The sequence below is a fragment of the Crocodylus siamensis genome, chromosome 9 (assembly GCF_052110815.1).
Source record: "Crocodylus siamensis isolate JL-2025a chromosome 9, ASM5211081v1, whole genome shotgun sequence".
Classification (NCBI taxonomy): Eukaryota; Metazoa; Chordata; order Crocodylia; family Crocodylidae; genus Crocodylus; species Crocodylus siamensis.
In genome coordinates this window covers 68257102-68272513 of record NC_143403.1, presented here as the reverse complement: position 1 = coordinate 68272513, position 15412 = coordinate 68257102, and the positions used below count along the sequence as shown (strand labels likewise).

The window sequence follows — 15412 nt, the reverse complement described above, 5'->3', positions numbered from 1 at the left end:
CAAAACCAACGGAAAAGCGGTGGCAGGGACTGCAAACCCACAACAGCTCTCTTCCAAGGGAACACCGCAGAGTTGAATAGCAGCTGTGCTGGCTCCAGACAGCAGATACTGGGGCATGGTATCTGGGAACTCATGCTTAAGGACATCGGGCTATAGAGGAGGGGCTTCTTGGGCACAGACATATGAGCAAAGGCACTCACTAATACATGCTGCAGTGAAGTACAGCCTCAGCGGGCTGCTGGGAGTGTGCTGATCAGCACACAAGATGGAGAGCTTATGGCATGTACCCAGCCCCGTATTATGCACGGCCACGTTGCATCCTTTTGGGGTGTAGCATGTCCATAATGGTTGCCATGCTTCAATGTGGCACACCACTGCATGGTCCTTGGATGGCGTAGACCTGATGGTAGGCTTTCCTAATCAGTAGAAAGAACCCCCTTCACGCCTTGCGGCACATACCGCAAGGTCAGAAGAGGACACCTCTTAGCATGTCCTATCCTGCAGGCCTGCCTGAGAGGTTCAAGTCAGATTTTCTTCTGGAAATAAATTCCTTTCATAAATGTTAATGCCAGAAGGGGATCATTGGGTTCAGCTGCATCACACAGACCATAACATGTCACCCAGTTGCTCCTGCCAGTAAGCCCAGTAACTTCTTATAGAAAACCAGCTGACTGTGGCCACCAGTGAGAAGCTCCCACACCCCTCAGCAAACTGCTCCAACAACTACATGCACCTCAGGATTAAGACTACTGATTTCAGTGGGGCAGCACCAACATAAATCGGAGAATTCAGCCCAAGATCTTTATTGCATATATTAAGTCTAAGGCGAAAGAGCTTTGAGCAGCTTTCCCTATATCCTAGATAGCGGTTGGCTTTTATGAGACCAGCCACATTACATTTGTGGAGGAAGGTCAGTCTCTCAGCTTTATTTCAGAGAAATCTCCAATTCCTTATGTTCCTCTCTCTTCCAATTGGTACTCAAGGCCATGTAGATGATTTTTTTTCCATTTGTTTTTTAAATCTTAGGAGTTACTAAGGTGGTTTGGTTGTCAAACGAAGTGATTGGGAGACAAGCTATAATGTAGGAGAGGAAGAAATTTACTCTGCACTTGGGGGAAGCGGAGGAAGTTATCAGTTGAGAGAGAATGAGAGATCAGCTAGAAATTGGGATCAGTTTTCAATATAAAACCCCTCACCAGCTTCATTAATGCGCAATGGGAAGAGCAACGAGGGCAGCAAAAATGTGGCAGGGCCAGGGAGGGGATACTCCTAATGACAATCTGCAGAGAAGAACAGCGTGGTCTGGCCAACTTACCTCGAGGATGCTGTGCGAGGATGGGACTTTTCCCGACAGCCTTGCAGGCAGTGCTGGAGGAGACTTAGCTGCATAAAATGACTGCTGACATGGGCACCTGTGAGGTCGACATGAAAGGAAAAGCCATAAACATGGGTGGTGTTACTCATGGTGGACCAGTGCGTCCGACTACTTGGAGCTCGGCGGCCCCCGACATGTGGTGTTGGGAGGTGGTGCATTGCTTCTCCGTGGACCACCTTGAGAGGGTGGAGCAGGAACCAGACTCATTTCTCAGCCAATATTCATCAGTGTTGACTTCACTGATGCTACACTGGTGTTAGTGGCTGGGGAATTGGGCCCATTCTTCGAGCTGCTGTAACCTGAACAAGGACGAATACCTTCTCCCTCCTGGGAAACCATGTGGGAAGAGAGCATCTCTTGGGGAAGTTCATGGGCTGGGAAGGCCAAATTAAACCCTGGCATAACTGAGTGAAGTGGCCCTGAAATGATCAGGTTAAAGCTTGCTTTTATGCTGGTGTGAATCCAAGTCCATCTGCTGCAGAGTTTGCCCGTCTGAGTTGGTGGGCTCAAGCCGTGATCCTCAAAGGTCTGCACTGTTTGACCTAAAAGGAGCTGGTGGCAATGCTCTGCTTCTGGTGCTCTTGACACCAAAATCACCTGTCCCAGGCAGCTTCTTCCTGGGGAACTTCAGCCAGGACCAGTCTGTGCAAGGGGCAAGTTTATAGTTTCATAGTTGGTCGGGTCGGAAGGGACCTGAGCAGATCATCGAGTCCGACCCCCTGCCATGGTAGGAAAGAGTACTGGGGACAAATGACCCCAGCAAGGTGTTCATCTAACCTCCTCTTAAAGACCCCCAGGGTAGGAGCCAGCACCACTTTGCTTGGAAGCTGGTCCCAGACCCTAGCTGCCCTGACCATGAAGTCGCCTCCTGATGTCTAGTCTGAATCTCCCCTCTGCCAGTTTGTGACCGTTATTCCTGGTCACTCCTGGCAGTGCTCGGGGGAACAGGGACGTCCCCAATGCCTGCTGGTCCCCCCTGACTAGTTTGCAACAGGCCACAAGATCCCCCTCAGCCTTCTCTTGTGGAGGCTGAACAGGTTCAGGTCCCGTCGCCTCTCCTCATAGGGCCTGCCCGGCTGCCCCTGACCATACGAGTGGCCTCCTCCGGACCCTCTCCATGCTGTCCACATCTCTCCTGAAGTGCGGCGCCCAGACCTGGACGCAGTCCTCCAGCTGCGGCCTGACCAGTGCCGCATAGAGGGGGAGGATCACCTCCCTGGACCTGCTCGAGATGCATCTGTGGATGCAGGACAAGGTGCGGTTGGCCTTCTTTACTGCCTCTCCACACTGCCGGCCCGTGTTCATCTTGGCATCAATCATGACTCCAAGATCCTTTTCTGCCTCTGCCCTGACGAGAAGGGAGTTCCCCAGCCCGTAGGTATGGTGCTGGTTTTTCCTCCCCAGGTGCAGCACCTTGCACTTGTCAGTGCTGAATCCCATCCTGTTCTCATCCGCCCACCCCTGTGACCTGTCCAGGTCTGACCGTAGCCTATTCCTCCCTTCTAGCATGCCCACATCCCCCCACATCTTAGTGTCATCAGCAAATTTGAACAGATGCTTTTTACCCCCTCGTCCAAGTCGCCGATGAAGATGTTGAACAGTGCGGGCCTGAGGACCGAGCCCTGGGGACCCCACTGCCCGCATCCCTCCTGGTCGAATGTGACCCGTCCCCCACCGCTCTCCGGGTGCGGCCCTCCCGCCAGTTGGTGACCCATCTGACTGTGTGGGTGTCGACACCACAGCCCCACAGTTTCTTAATGAGAACGGGGTGAGAGACAGTGTCGAAGGCCTCTGAAAATCCAGGAAGACGATGTCCACTGCTGCCCCTGCGTCTAATGATTTGGTGACCTGGTCGTAGGAGGCACCAGGTTGGTCTGACAGGACCTGCCGCTCATGATCCCGTGTCGGTTGCCCCTGAGCATGATCTCCCCCCCGGCCCCTCATGGACATGCGCTAGGATAATTCTCTCAGGACTGAGGTAAGACTAACTGGCCTATAGTTCCCCAGGTCCTCCTTCCTCCCTGTTTAGAAGATGGGAACCACACTGGCCCCCTCCCAGTCCTCCAGCCCCACACCAGAGCACCACGAGTGCTCGTACAGCCGTGCCAGGGCTCCCGCAATGGCCTCAGCCAGTTTCCTCAGCACTCGGGGGTGGAGATCATCCAGACCGGCTGATTTAAACACGTCCGGTCCCTCCAGGCGTTCCCTGACTAGATCCGCCCTCACCCTGGGCCTGGGTGCGCCTCCCCTGGGGCCTGAGGGGGGCACAGAGGGAGGCTGATCTGGTCCCTGCTCAGGAAAATGGAGGCAAAGAAATCGTTAAATAAGTTAGCTTTGTCGTCTGGTGTGACGACCACATTTCCTAGCGTGTCCTGCAGGGGCCCCACGTTACCCGGTACCTTCTTTTTGTCCCCTGTGTATTTAAAAAAGGACTTTTTGTTGTCCTCGATCCGGGTCGCTCGTCCCAGTCCCATCTCCGCCTCGGCCTCCCTGACCCCCTGCAGCCCCGAGCAACGGCAGCATAGCCCTCCCTGGGGATGGGCCCCCCTGCCATTGGGGGTGCGCCTCCCTTCTAGCTCGGAGACGTTCCCGGAGGCTTTTGGTGAGCCCTGGGGGCTGGCTCACCAAAAGTTTGATGGCTTTGAACACAGGGGAGTGTCGCCCAACATCACCAGAGCAGGACGTGGCCACGGTGCCAGTCAGTGCTGAAGAACAGGACAAAGCGCGTGCTACAAACACCCCCAGCACCATCCTGCACTATCCTAACGCTTGACACGATGTTATTTCCTTCCCTGTTTGTCCTGCAGATCCCCTACCTACTTCTGAACTCCTCCGTGCCAGAGATGAGGCCTCGGATGTACCCAGTGTTTTTTGGAGAAAGCATTGAGGTCAACCCTGAACCCGTACAGGAAATCAGGTACATATGGAGGTGATTTCCCCCCCCCGCTTTCCCATAATTTTTCTCCTGCAAAAGATTACCGTGTTTACAAATGGGTGTCGCAGTTACTTTGGTGGTGGAAGGAATGGAAGAATAATTCCCGAATTGCAAAGAAATTCACAGAGGTTGGGCGGGTGGCGGGGGGGTGGGGGGAATGACTGGGAGGGGAGGGGATGTCGGATGGTTCAGGGGTTGGTAATCGGAGATGGAGGTTTTCATTTCCAGTGCAGATCAAATCCAGCCAAAGCTGTGATGGAAAACCATTACCATCTGGAGAGCCTTTTGGTGGCCTGTGTAAAACGAGTTGGTGGTCTCAGCCCAGTTCCCAGCAGACTCGCAGCCTCAGAAGAAGCAGCACCGTTGTAGCTGGCACCCACTTGATTTGTGCTTGCAGCAGAGAGATCAAGGTTAGGCTGGCCCAGGGAGATGGGGCTACCCCCTCCGCTGCCATCAGGGTGGTCCTGCTACGCAGGACAGCCGGTGCTGGGAGGCAGTGGCCTTGCTGCAGGCACTGCAACCGAGGCCGTCAATCTCACGCTCTTTTTTGCCGGCATGGACTCCACTTGGAAATGGCATTTGCAGTGCGGCTTGTGGTAACAATTAAAAATGGAGGGAGTGGGGGAAGGGGACGGAGGAATGTGCGTGCCGTCCCCTCCCCCTTTCCCACACGAGCGCTGCTCTGGACACGTACCCCGTGAAAGCTGCGATTGCCAAGGAACTGCTGGCAGGCACGTTTTTACGGCGATTGCACAGGAGTTGTATAAGCACCAAACGACTGGCTTGCTTACACACCTAGCCGAGCAAAATACATTCAGGGAGATCGAGTTACGCATGCCACAATGGGCCAAAGCTCTCCAGGGTGGAGGGGACCAACAAGCACTCGCCCGGCTTTTCATCGTGTTGCAGGGAGCTGCAAATTCCCCAGCTGCTGGTTGCAGTTGAAAGGTTTGGAGCAGTGAAATGAGAGAGCCCATCAAGCTCCCTGTAAGCACCATCCGTGAACACTACGTCCACAGGGTTATTTTCTTGCCTCAGGGTTTCCTGAGAGCGTCCACCGGGGAGCAGAGCAGAGGCTGGGAAAGCAACAGTCCTTGTGCCCCAAAAGGATCATGGAGGCAGGCACTTCTAGCTTTCTCCCTGATCTGAAGTCGGTTTCCCATCATCACCTGCCAGCTCCATGGGGGCCGCTGCACCAGAGCAGGCGGCTTCCTTCCAGCACAGCGTTGCTGTTTCCCAGCATGTGGGCAAGCCCTGGGAGGATGGGTCACAAAGGTGCCTAAACCTTGCAAGTCCCAGCATCAGCTCTCCCGTCGAGGCCCCGGGATGAACGTCTGTGTTTGTCCGGCTCCTCGGCCTCTGATAGCTCTGGAGCAGATTTGGTAGAAAGGTTGTACAATCTCCATCACAGGAGGTTTTTAAGTGCAGGTCAGACCAATATTTGACCCAGATAAGGGCTGATCCTGCCTTGAGCAGGGGGGCTGGATTAGATGCCCTCCTGAGGGCTCTTCCAGCCCTGTTTTTTCTACGTTTGGCCTAAGTAACTTCAGCAGGGGAGGCCGGCAGCAGGCAGCCAGCCATTGTGCCCCTCTCTGCTGTACCTGCCATGTTCGTACCATGCTTGTACCATGCTTGCTCATACCATGGTGCTGAGATTAGAGAGGTTTTGCCTTAAGGCTGGGAAAACCCAAGTAAAGACCATGGAAGACTCCGAAAGCCAGAAAATTAAGGGCATTTTTTTTTTGTGCAGGACAGGCCTTCAGGAGCCTGTGCAAGAGGCTCCCCGTTGCTCTCAGGCATATAGCTGGGCTTGAGAGGAGGGCCTGGCTTCGTCCCAGAAGCCAGGGGGGACTCGCGGGCAGAGCTACCTTGCACGGGGTGAAGCAGCCATGGGGACCGCTGCAAACCTGGGGCTGCTGCAGTGGCATTCGGTGCCTTGTGGAGCGGGGGGAGACTTCTATCTGTCCCAGTCTTTGATGATGTTCACAGAGCAGGGCATTTCCTGGGCTCCGGGTTGAGCATTTGAGCCCCGGGAGGAGACAAAGATGTTCCTCCTGCCTTCCCGCCGTCGCCTTCTCCCCGTTTGCACGGCCTGACTTCTCGCTGCCCTTCACAGGTGCAACTCCGAGGTGAAATACGACTCCGAGAAGCACTACAGGGATGACATCTTCTACAGCCCCATCCCCACCGTCACCACCTACAGCGAGACGGTCATCGCTGCCCCCAACTGCACCTGGAGGAACTACAAATCCCAGCTGAACTTCGAGCCCCGGCAGAAGCCTCTGCGGTTCCAGAGCACGACCATCATCTTCCCCAAGCGCGCCAAGAACATTTACCGGACCACCCTCAACTACAGCCTGGGCTGTGCCAAGCGGTGGTTTGCCTCCAGCGTGCAGCTGGAGCTCTGCGAGGAAACGAGCCCTTGTGTCATCTACAGCGAGAGCCTTTAATCCGCCAGTGGGGAGCTGTGACCGCAGCGAGGCCACGTCCTTCCCTGGGATCTCCTCGGACAGACAGGCTTGGCCCAGAGCCCTCCCCGATGGCACTCGAGTACAGGTGGCGAGGGCCGTATGGTCTTGGACAAGTGCAAACGGCTCTGGGAGGGGGCTTCCACGGGCGCTCTCTCCATCCTGCCACCCACGAACAGCTGGCTTTCGTTTCGTGACACTGTTGACGTTCACGCTCTGGATTTTTATTTTCTAATTTTTTTTTTTTAAGCCTTTCTATTTTGAATAGCATTTACGTGAAAGCAGATATTTGAGGGCCCCTAAGTTACGCAGTTGCCAAATGTTATAGTGCTGCTTCCTAGCTCCATGAGTTTTTTGCTGGCGCCTAGGTGAGACTCGGTATCGCCGCTTCGGTGCGATTGGAGAAAATTGGAGTCACCCTCCAGCCTTCACAGTTGTCTCCCAGCTGCTCCTCTAAGAGCTCAAACCTGGGGGAGGTTGTCGTTGCTTTGATAGGTCGGCATAAAACATCCATCCTGTTCTAAACCCCTTTCTGGATAATGGCTGCAATACTGTATCACTGCAATGACCTTGACTTAACTTATTTCTTCCTTATTTTTATTTTTAATTATTGTAAGAAAAGGAGAGACGATCACGGAAACGTGGCATCCACCTTCCTAGCTGGTAAAAGTGCCAAACTCCCATCTGAGGCCCTTCTTAGGAGTCTGATGTTTACATGTCATAACAAAATACTGTATAATAGGCTTGCAGAGAGCTCTCTCTGGGGGGAGATTTGCATCCTAGGGCGGACACTGCCCAAGGGATAGGGTGAAAAGCTCATTTTACAGGAATAAAAGACACACAGGGAGAAAAGACCTCTCTAAAGATTATCCAAATCTTACATTAGGATGGCTTATGACAATCATGTTACATAGATGTAGGAGCAGGGACAGTTCCTTTAGGACCAAACACGATGTTTTGTTGTGCGAGACAATAAAGACGATAGGAGGAGCCCCAGGAGGAGACAAAGACGTTCCTCTTACGCTAGGAAGTACACGGTTTCCAAGCTAAAGCTTGGCAATGTGATAGATGTTTCCCAAAGGCAATGGGGCTGTTCCCCCCATCAGCCTGCTGACTCTGGGAGCAGTATGCCAGGACCATAAGTCACACAAGGACTTCCCCTCCCTCTCTCCACCTCCCTGTCCCCATCCACTCTTGTCCAAGTCGATGGTTTACCCTTCGGGTGAATTGGTTGGCTACGGCTGCATTAAATGCCAGGATGTGCAACATTAGCAAATCACGGTCTTGCCAGTACCCGCTTGAAGCCCCCAACACAACCAGCCCCTGTAGCATGCAGGATCTTTGAGAGCAGTTGCTAGCAGATGCCATAATTGCATTTGACAGCATCTCCTTATCACCACGGCCCTGGGGCAAGCGCTATTCAACTGCACGGATGTAACTCTGCTGAAACCATACACACACATGCACACGTGTGCACACACACACAGAGCCTCCTTCACTAGGGATGGATTTGATCCCTTCAGTGTTATTTTTGATGGGGTAAAGCTAGGGATGCTAGATAAGTTGACGTAGGCATTTTCATTTGAAGACAAGCTGGAGAGAGACCACTTTCCCTTGCATCTGACAACCTGCTTCATGACTTGAATTGATGTTCACGTTGAAAGGGAACTAGCAAAGAGTAGCAGCCCTTGGGGCTACCGTGTTGTATAACAAGGCTCTCTTCCCCGCCGTGCTGTTGTGAATACCGTACATGCCTTCCCCATGGTAGCTCTCCTGCGGTGATTGAGTATTAGCTGCTTTAGTTTCCCTAGGGAGATGACAAATGACAGGGGGGGCAGGGACCCTGTGCACAAAAGGAATTAAGAAAATCGTGCATACTGCTGTGAACCAGGATCCTCCACATCACCACCCTCAACACCTCCTCAATGCACGTTCAAGGATAAAGCTCCATGAATAGACAGCCTGAAAAACAGTATCAGTGCAGATGGGCAAGAAAGTGGTAGACAATCCTGAAGCGGTTGCTGCTATCTGAACATGGGCTGATACAGCTGGGATTTTCAAAGGAGCCCAGAGGAACAGGACAGCTAAGTCACTACATTTCAGAGGGATTTAGACACCAAGAGCAAGATTTTCAAAATGCACCTCAAATTCCATTTTCCAGAAGTAACTTAGGTCCAGACAATCAAAGGTATTTAGAGGCCTCATTCTGATTGATTTCAATCCCCAAAGGTACCCGAATGCTTGAGACTTAGGCACCTTGATTCTTTGGAAAATCTGGGCCTCAGGAACTTCTGTCTGCAAGTGAGACTGCTTTAAACAACTGCACGTATGTCCTTGCTATAGGGGTATCCTGGGTGTCTGGCACCTCAGTTAGTCTAGCATGTGTGTGGGCAGCCCTGGCAGGGTTAGGGACAACCCATGTGTCCAAAACAGCCCAAGCAAACTCTCTTGTGGAGATGCATGTTTTAAGTTTTGCAGGAGCTTCCAAAGAAGAGATGGAGGGACAAGTTGACTTAATGGATCAGATGCTCTAGGCCTCGTGATCTGAAGGGGAACCTGAAAGTCTTTGGAGTCTTGGTCCCTGCGGTGACTGGAAGTCGACTCCTTGCTCCCTACTGAAGGTAGCAGCCAGATCTACCTAGCCCCTACAAGGCTGCACACATTTGGACAACTGCCCTGCTTCCCCTTGCTGGTCTTAGGCTGCAATAGTGAGGTGCAAGGGGAGTGAGGAGCTGCATTTCAGTCTTCTCTCCTCTTGGTTTCGAGGGACAGTGCCGGGGTGTAGGAGAACAAACAGGATGGGAGTCTCTCTCAACAAGCTGACCCCACAGAGCCATGGCTTTGCTTCCAGGACTCCTGCCAGGTGGTCATAACACAAGTCACGCTTCGCTGCAGCTGTGAACATAAAACTCTGTCCCCATCATGGGATTAAGCCGTTGCACAGGGCACCCAGGCTCTACTGGGCCACAGCCAGCCTGCCTGGGCTTCCTCCTTTTACTTTATAAGAAATCTGCTTTGCAACATGAATATGGGGAAGATGTGGCTGGGAGGGCCTGGGAAGTCACCTAGTCCAACCAGCAAGTGCCAGATCAACCATCTCGTTTGGCCCTGCACCTGGGTTGCTACCCACTTGTGTCAGTCTCAGTTAGAATGGGGCAGGCTCCCGGGACCGTTAATGTTGGGGAAGGAAAGGCACCTTTCCCACCTCTACTGTGCGCCCTTCACAACCCTGGTGCCCCCAGCCAGCACCTTGCAGGGCCTGTGCTCCCGAAAGTGGGAGGAAAAGGCAAGGCTGGCTTGTGTGGAAGGGGAATGCACATTGCATGGTCTCCGTGGGTGGTTAAGTGGATGCACGCCTCTCCCACCTCCTCTCCTGGAGCATCCTCATGGCATTATCCTCTCCCCTCAGGCACAGAGGCTCCTGGAGCTCCTGGCTGGGTGGTGCAGCTCACCTTGCTGGGCCAGGCATCGCCCCTCAGGTATTTAAGAGCATACAGGTCATGGTTCATGAGACCATCCCAGGGAACCAGCCCACCTTTGCCCTTGCAGAACTTATTCAAAACCAGGCTTAGCCCTGTCCTGAATGCAGTTTTCATTCTGTTTGTCCAAAGCCCAGGCAGGATCCTCATCTTATCAAGGCCCCTGTGAGCCCGCGCCTGTCAGGCACAAGAGACCCGCAGCAGTAACACACCCTTGGGTTTCATTGTCCTTCCAGTCCCACCAGCTGAGCTGTTTGCTGTGCAAACACTGAAACCTGCATTCAGAAGAGAGAGACTATTTGAAAGAACTGACCACACACGCCCTTGCTTGGCGCTCCAGCGATTCGCACTACACTTTGCTTTTTCTTAAAAATGTGCTGAGATGGTTTCTCACCTGCCAAACCTTGTGCCAAGCAGCATTTGCCTGGGTCCTGCGCGCTGGCGGCTGCAGAACGGTTTGCCTTGCTCAGGTTGACAGCAGACGGCTCAGAATTTCAATTGCAATTAGACTGGAGGGGGTGACTGAGCGTGCCAGGGAGACTGCAGCATGAAGCCAGCGTCGCTGGGTGCCAAGGGACCCAAAAAAGAAAATATGCAGAGTCTCAACTACAGTGCATTTGAATGACGAGGCTGCAACATCAGAGACGAGATGAACTGGAACTGATCCTACAGGTTGGCACAAGTGGATCTAAAAGTCAAAACTCAGAACTATATATTGCCAAGTGCCTTATAATTGTAGAGGGGTATTTTAAATACCTTCCAGCACTTTCTGCCTCCCTGGATGAGATGCCTTGCTTCTTTGAAACCTGGCACTGGGATGGCAGGTTTCCCCTGCAAGATTAGACACCCTCTGTCTTCTGCGTGCAGTCATGTATCTGCTACTTGTTTTCAAGGAGAGGCGGTCGGGGGGGCACCAAAGCAGAATTTGGGGAGTAACTTGTTTCGTTCTTCATGCAGCCCCATGCTAATGTACAAATTCCCATCCGGGTAACTGGATGTGCCAATGGTCCTCATGCCACAGCCGAGCATTGTGAGCTGATGGGCCTGCAGAGTTGGCCGCACTGAGAAGCTGCCCGGTTGTGCAAAGGTGTGACATTTTGGGCATCCACAAGCAGCGACAATCTACAGGCTCACTCTCCTCTTACCTGGCTTTGATACCCATTAGGTGTGGCTGCTGTGCCAAGGCTTGGAGGAGGCTCCTTTTGAGTTCCCTGGGATGTTCCCGGCAGGAATGGGCTTTCAAAGCAGCAGGATGATGTTTAAGGGCCCAGCCAGCGCCCAGGGAAATCAGGCAGCAAGCCGCTGCGGCTTCAGCAGGAGTCGCAGCCGGTGGGATGGCCACCACGTTTGCATGTCTGCTGTTTCAGGTCTCTTGTTTAAAGCAATGTCACTTATGCAGCAGACGTGCTTGAAGCGGCCTCTCGCTCACTGCGGCTTTATCCATGTCAGGCATAGCAGGATGCACCCACCTGTGCTAGAAAGGGTTAGTTGTGTTTGGTTTCAAATTGATATAGTGAGGCATTTATACACAGTCCAGCCCAAATCCTATGAGAACTGCTGCCTTCTCCTGGGCGAAAGCCCAGCTTTTACTTTGATTCCAAGTCAGCAAACCAATCTCCAACACGTTTGCAATAGCCAGGAGCTGCCATTTCTTGCCTTCTTGCACAGTACTTCTTATCCATTTGTTAGCTGAACCCCTGTGACCAATGTATATGATGCCAGAAGCCAGCGGAGCTGTGAGTGTTGCTTCTTTTGTGGCTTGGAAGACAAAAATTGTAGCCCCCCCCAACCTCAAACACCAGACAAGTGGAATTTAGGTTTGGCACCACAGTTAGAAAAGGCTAAATCCTATTCAATGAAGTCTTCCCAGCAGCAAATAAATGGTCTGTTTGTAGCACATTTTGTACATTTAAAGGGACCATTTGTCCCATTTTATGGATATCACTTTTTTTTTTTAAAAAAAAGGATTTTATTAATTTTAAAACCAATGTTGCTACATTATTTTCCCCCCGAATTGCAGACAGTTGAAAATAAGCAAATGTTGCTTTAAAAAAAATTGTATTGCTCTGAGTGCTGAGATATGATGTCATGTGGTCCAAGTTCTTGACTCGTCTGCTTTAGTTAAAAATCGTCTTTTAAAATGTGCCCCTCTCCCTTGTGCATATAGTTTTCCTTCTCCAAACCAGAAACTTTTGCAAAACACTTCTGAAGGTTTCAAACTGGTCGATTTTTTTTATATCAAAACCAGGAATTTTGAAACATCGATAGTTTGATGTACGGAAGCAGCTTCCTTTTCTCCCCGTCTATTTGTTTTATTAGATTTCAGTGGTCCCAGGGGGTAAAAGAAGTGAAGCCCAGACTGAGCCCATTCTGGTTGTCACAGTTCCTTTTGGCTCTCCGTAATGTTGCAAAAAAGGATGAAGGAAGGAGCAGTCTGGCAAAAAAGGGGAAAACTCTAAGCACTAAAATGTCCACATTTTTCAATTCAAAATTTTCAAAAATGATTTTGATAAAAAAATTGAAAAACAAACAAACACAAGCAATTCAGAACAGAAATGATTTGGGCATTTTTTTTTTAAACCAACCTGCTTTTCTCCCTTCCTTTTTACCGAGCTCTGGCTAGGAACTTTCTTCAAGCTTATGCCAAACCTGTGACCTAAGGGCTGGGATTTGATAGCAGCGTTTCCGTGAGCTGGGGCACAGGCAGGTGTGTGCTATTCACTGCTTCTACTGACTGAGTCTTGCTAGTATACATGTAATTGGAAAAAAGACAGCGAGAGGGGAAATCAGAAAACCAAAAAACCAAAAAAACACACCAAAGAAAAGCAAACTGCAGACTTGAAGAAGTGTGAATCTGAGATGTAAGTTAGCAAGTCTGTCAGGAAACACGGCAAACTAGGATCGTTGGCGTTGGACTTGGTGCCTGACATTCATAGTTTCAGACTTGTTTGGGGCCAGAAGGGACCTTACAGATCACCGGGTCCAGCCCCCTGCATGTGGGCAGGAAAGGCCGCTGGGATCAGATGACCCCAGCAAGACGGGCATCGAGGTGGAAGGGCAAATTCTCCTTTCTGAGGGGGCTAAAATAAACCGAGACACAAACACCAACCCTTACCTCAATGCGAGTCCCCACATTTGTCTTGCAAAGGTGAGCACCAGCCGCAGCCCAGTGACGTGCCTTTGAAGAGCCAGTTGCACACACGTCTCAGAGCTGCGTGGAAGGGCGCCAGCGTGCCCACTTGTCTTATGGTCTCCCCGTCTCAAATTAACTCAGCTTCTGCTGCGGTCAGAGACCTCCCCTGCCCCTACTGACATCACAGGGAGCACCATTCAACAAGTGCAGCTCATTTCCAAGTGCCCCAACCACCCCTCACGCAGACAAACCATTTCACAGTGTCAGAGTCCCCGGCTTACCTTCCCTGGCCCAAAGGTGAATGCATCCATCGACACAAGAAGCCGAAGTATCCTGCTGTGCAAATTGAGAGCTGAAGAGGAAAACGAAAGTTGCTCGAGAGTGAGAGAAGGGGGTGGTGGTGGTGGTGGTGGGGAAATGGTCAGCGGCTCCTCTTTCTGGATATGTCATATTTTTATTTTTATAATTCCAGTCCTCTGTGTGCTTGCACAGACCTGTCCTGGTGTATATGTGGTGACCCGGTACTTCACAATACCCTTTTATTTTTGTAGATTGTTTTCCCTCTCCATAATAATCCCTTCCTCTGCGCGACTCATAGAAAATAATTTAAGAAACAAATTTCTATATCAAAATAAAGCGGACAAATCAGAGCAAGTGTGTGCATGTGCGGCTTTCCTCGTCCTTCCTCGAGAGCCTTCCTTCGCCCTGGCATTACCGCTGTACAGCCAGATGGGATCGTTTGAATGATCCGGACACTGGACTGCTTCTCTGTCAGCGGTGGGATGTGAAACCCCAGAAATATTTGATCAAAAGCATGTATCTAAACTTCCTTGGGCTCGTGGAGTTGGGCAGGAACACTAATCCCCAGCCCAAGGCTAAGCTGACAATACTGCTGCTGGTTCAGAAAGTAGGGCTCATGGAGCAGGCCTGCTGCGTCTCACTGCAGCGCTCCCTGACATGCCCTTTGGCCTTTTTGCTTGCTATTTTGCCCCGCTGGACAGTGCATAAAATCACTTGAAAAGTTTGAGCCTCAGGAGCCAGGTGCAAAGTGACACGACAAGATTAAATTCGATAATGTTCAGCCAGTGCTTTGAGATCCTCAGGTGGAAAGTGCTCTGCAGCAAGTGCAGCGTGTGACTGCTGTCATAATCTAGATTTATCACGGACAAGCATACCGTGCTCTGTACAATGGATCTTGATGGCCTTATGCCGATGGAAGGCGCTGGCAAAGGACACGCAAAAGTCTACTAAGTGTGGGGCACTCATTTCATAAGCGGCTCACTATTAAAGATGGAAGAGACCTAATCGGCTGTCTAAGCCGGTGAAGCAAAAGGCACGAGCCACAGAGCTGTGGCAGAAGGGGGTCGCCTCGGGTGCACCTGCAGGCCACACTGTGGCCTGGCTACAAGAAGTTGGCGACAAGGTCTGGTTGGGTCTATTTTCTGGCTCTGGTTCTTGTAGCCCTGAAAGGAAAATGACTTCTCAGGAAAAAGCCTGAGCCTCAGATTTCAGTAATTTCTGGCTTTCCTCAAAGAATAGGTAGCAACAGTACACACAGGGAATGAAGAGATTTCAATTTAAAAGCTCAAAAGACTGGTAGAAAACACATCCAAGTGGGTGCTGGCTCAAGGACCCAGATGGTATCTGGCAAGCACTAAAGCTGAACTTTTGTGCTGATATCTCACTGAAATCATTTTTACTCCCATTCTTGATGCCGTATCTATTCAGAAAACATTTCCCGATGTGCTTGTGGTATTCCCAGGGTCGGGGGGAGTGTCTATGGGTCCATCCAAAGCTCATATAAGCCAATGTCACCCTTGGATTTCATAGATTTTTAGGGTTGGACGGGACCTCAAAGATCATCGAGTCCAACGCCCTGCCCCTGGGTAGGAAAGAGCGCTGGGGTCAGACGACCCCAGCCAGGTGCTTGTCCAGTCTCCTCTTAAAGACCCTCAGGCTGGGGGAGAGCACCACCTCCCCTTGGATGAGTCAGGAAGAATGAACACAAACATCAGCTGCGCA

At 51.5% G+C, this 15412-nt stretch overlaps 1 protein-coding gene across 2 annotated transcripts in view; it reads left to right on the top strand.

Annotated features, from left to right (window-relative positions):
* RFLNA (refilin A) overlaps nucleotides 1-14040 on the top strand; it is a 28503-nt gene extending 14463 nt beyond the window's left edge. The window contains exons 2-4 of one of the 2 annotated variants that reach the window (XR_016444129.1): nucleotides 4183-4292; nucleotides 6427-9399; nucleotides 10390-14040. Coding sequence is in view for 1 of the 2 variants with exons in the window: in XM_090062527.1 (XP_089918653.1) it covers nucleotides 4183-4292; nucleotides 6427-6760 (444 nt within the window). In the remaining variant the exon portion in view is untranslated. Of the gene's footprint in view, nucleotides 1-4182; nucleotides 4293-6426 lie in introns of both variants that reach the window. The other variant, XM_090062527.1, reaches the window with a different exon arrangement.
* The last annotated feature ends 1372 nt before the right edge of the window (nucleotides 14041-15412 follow it).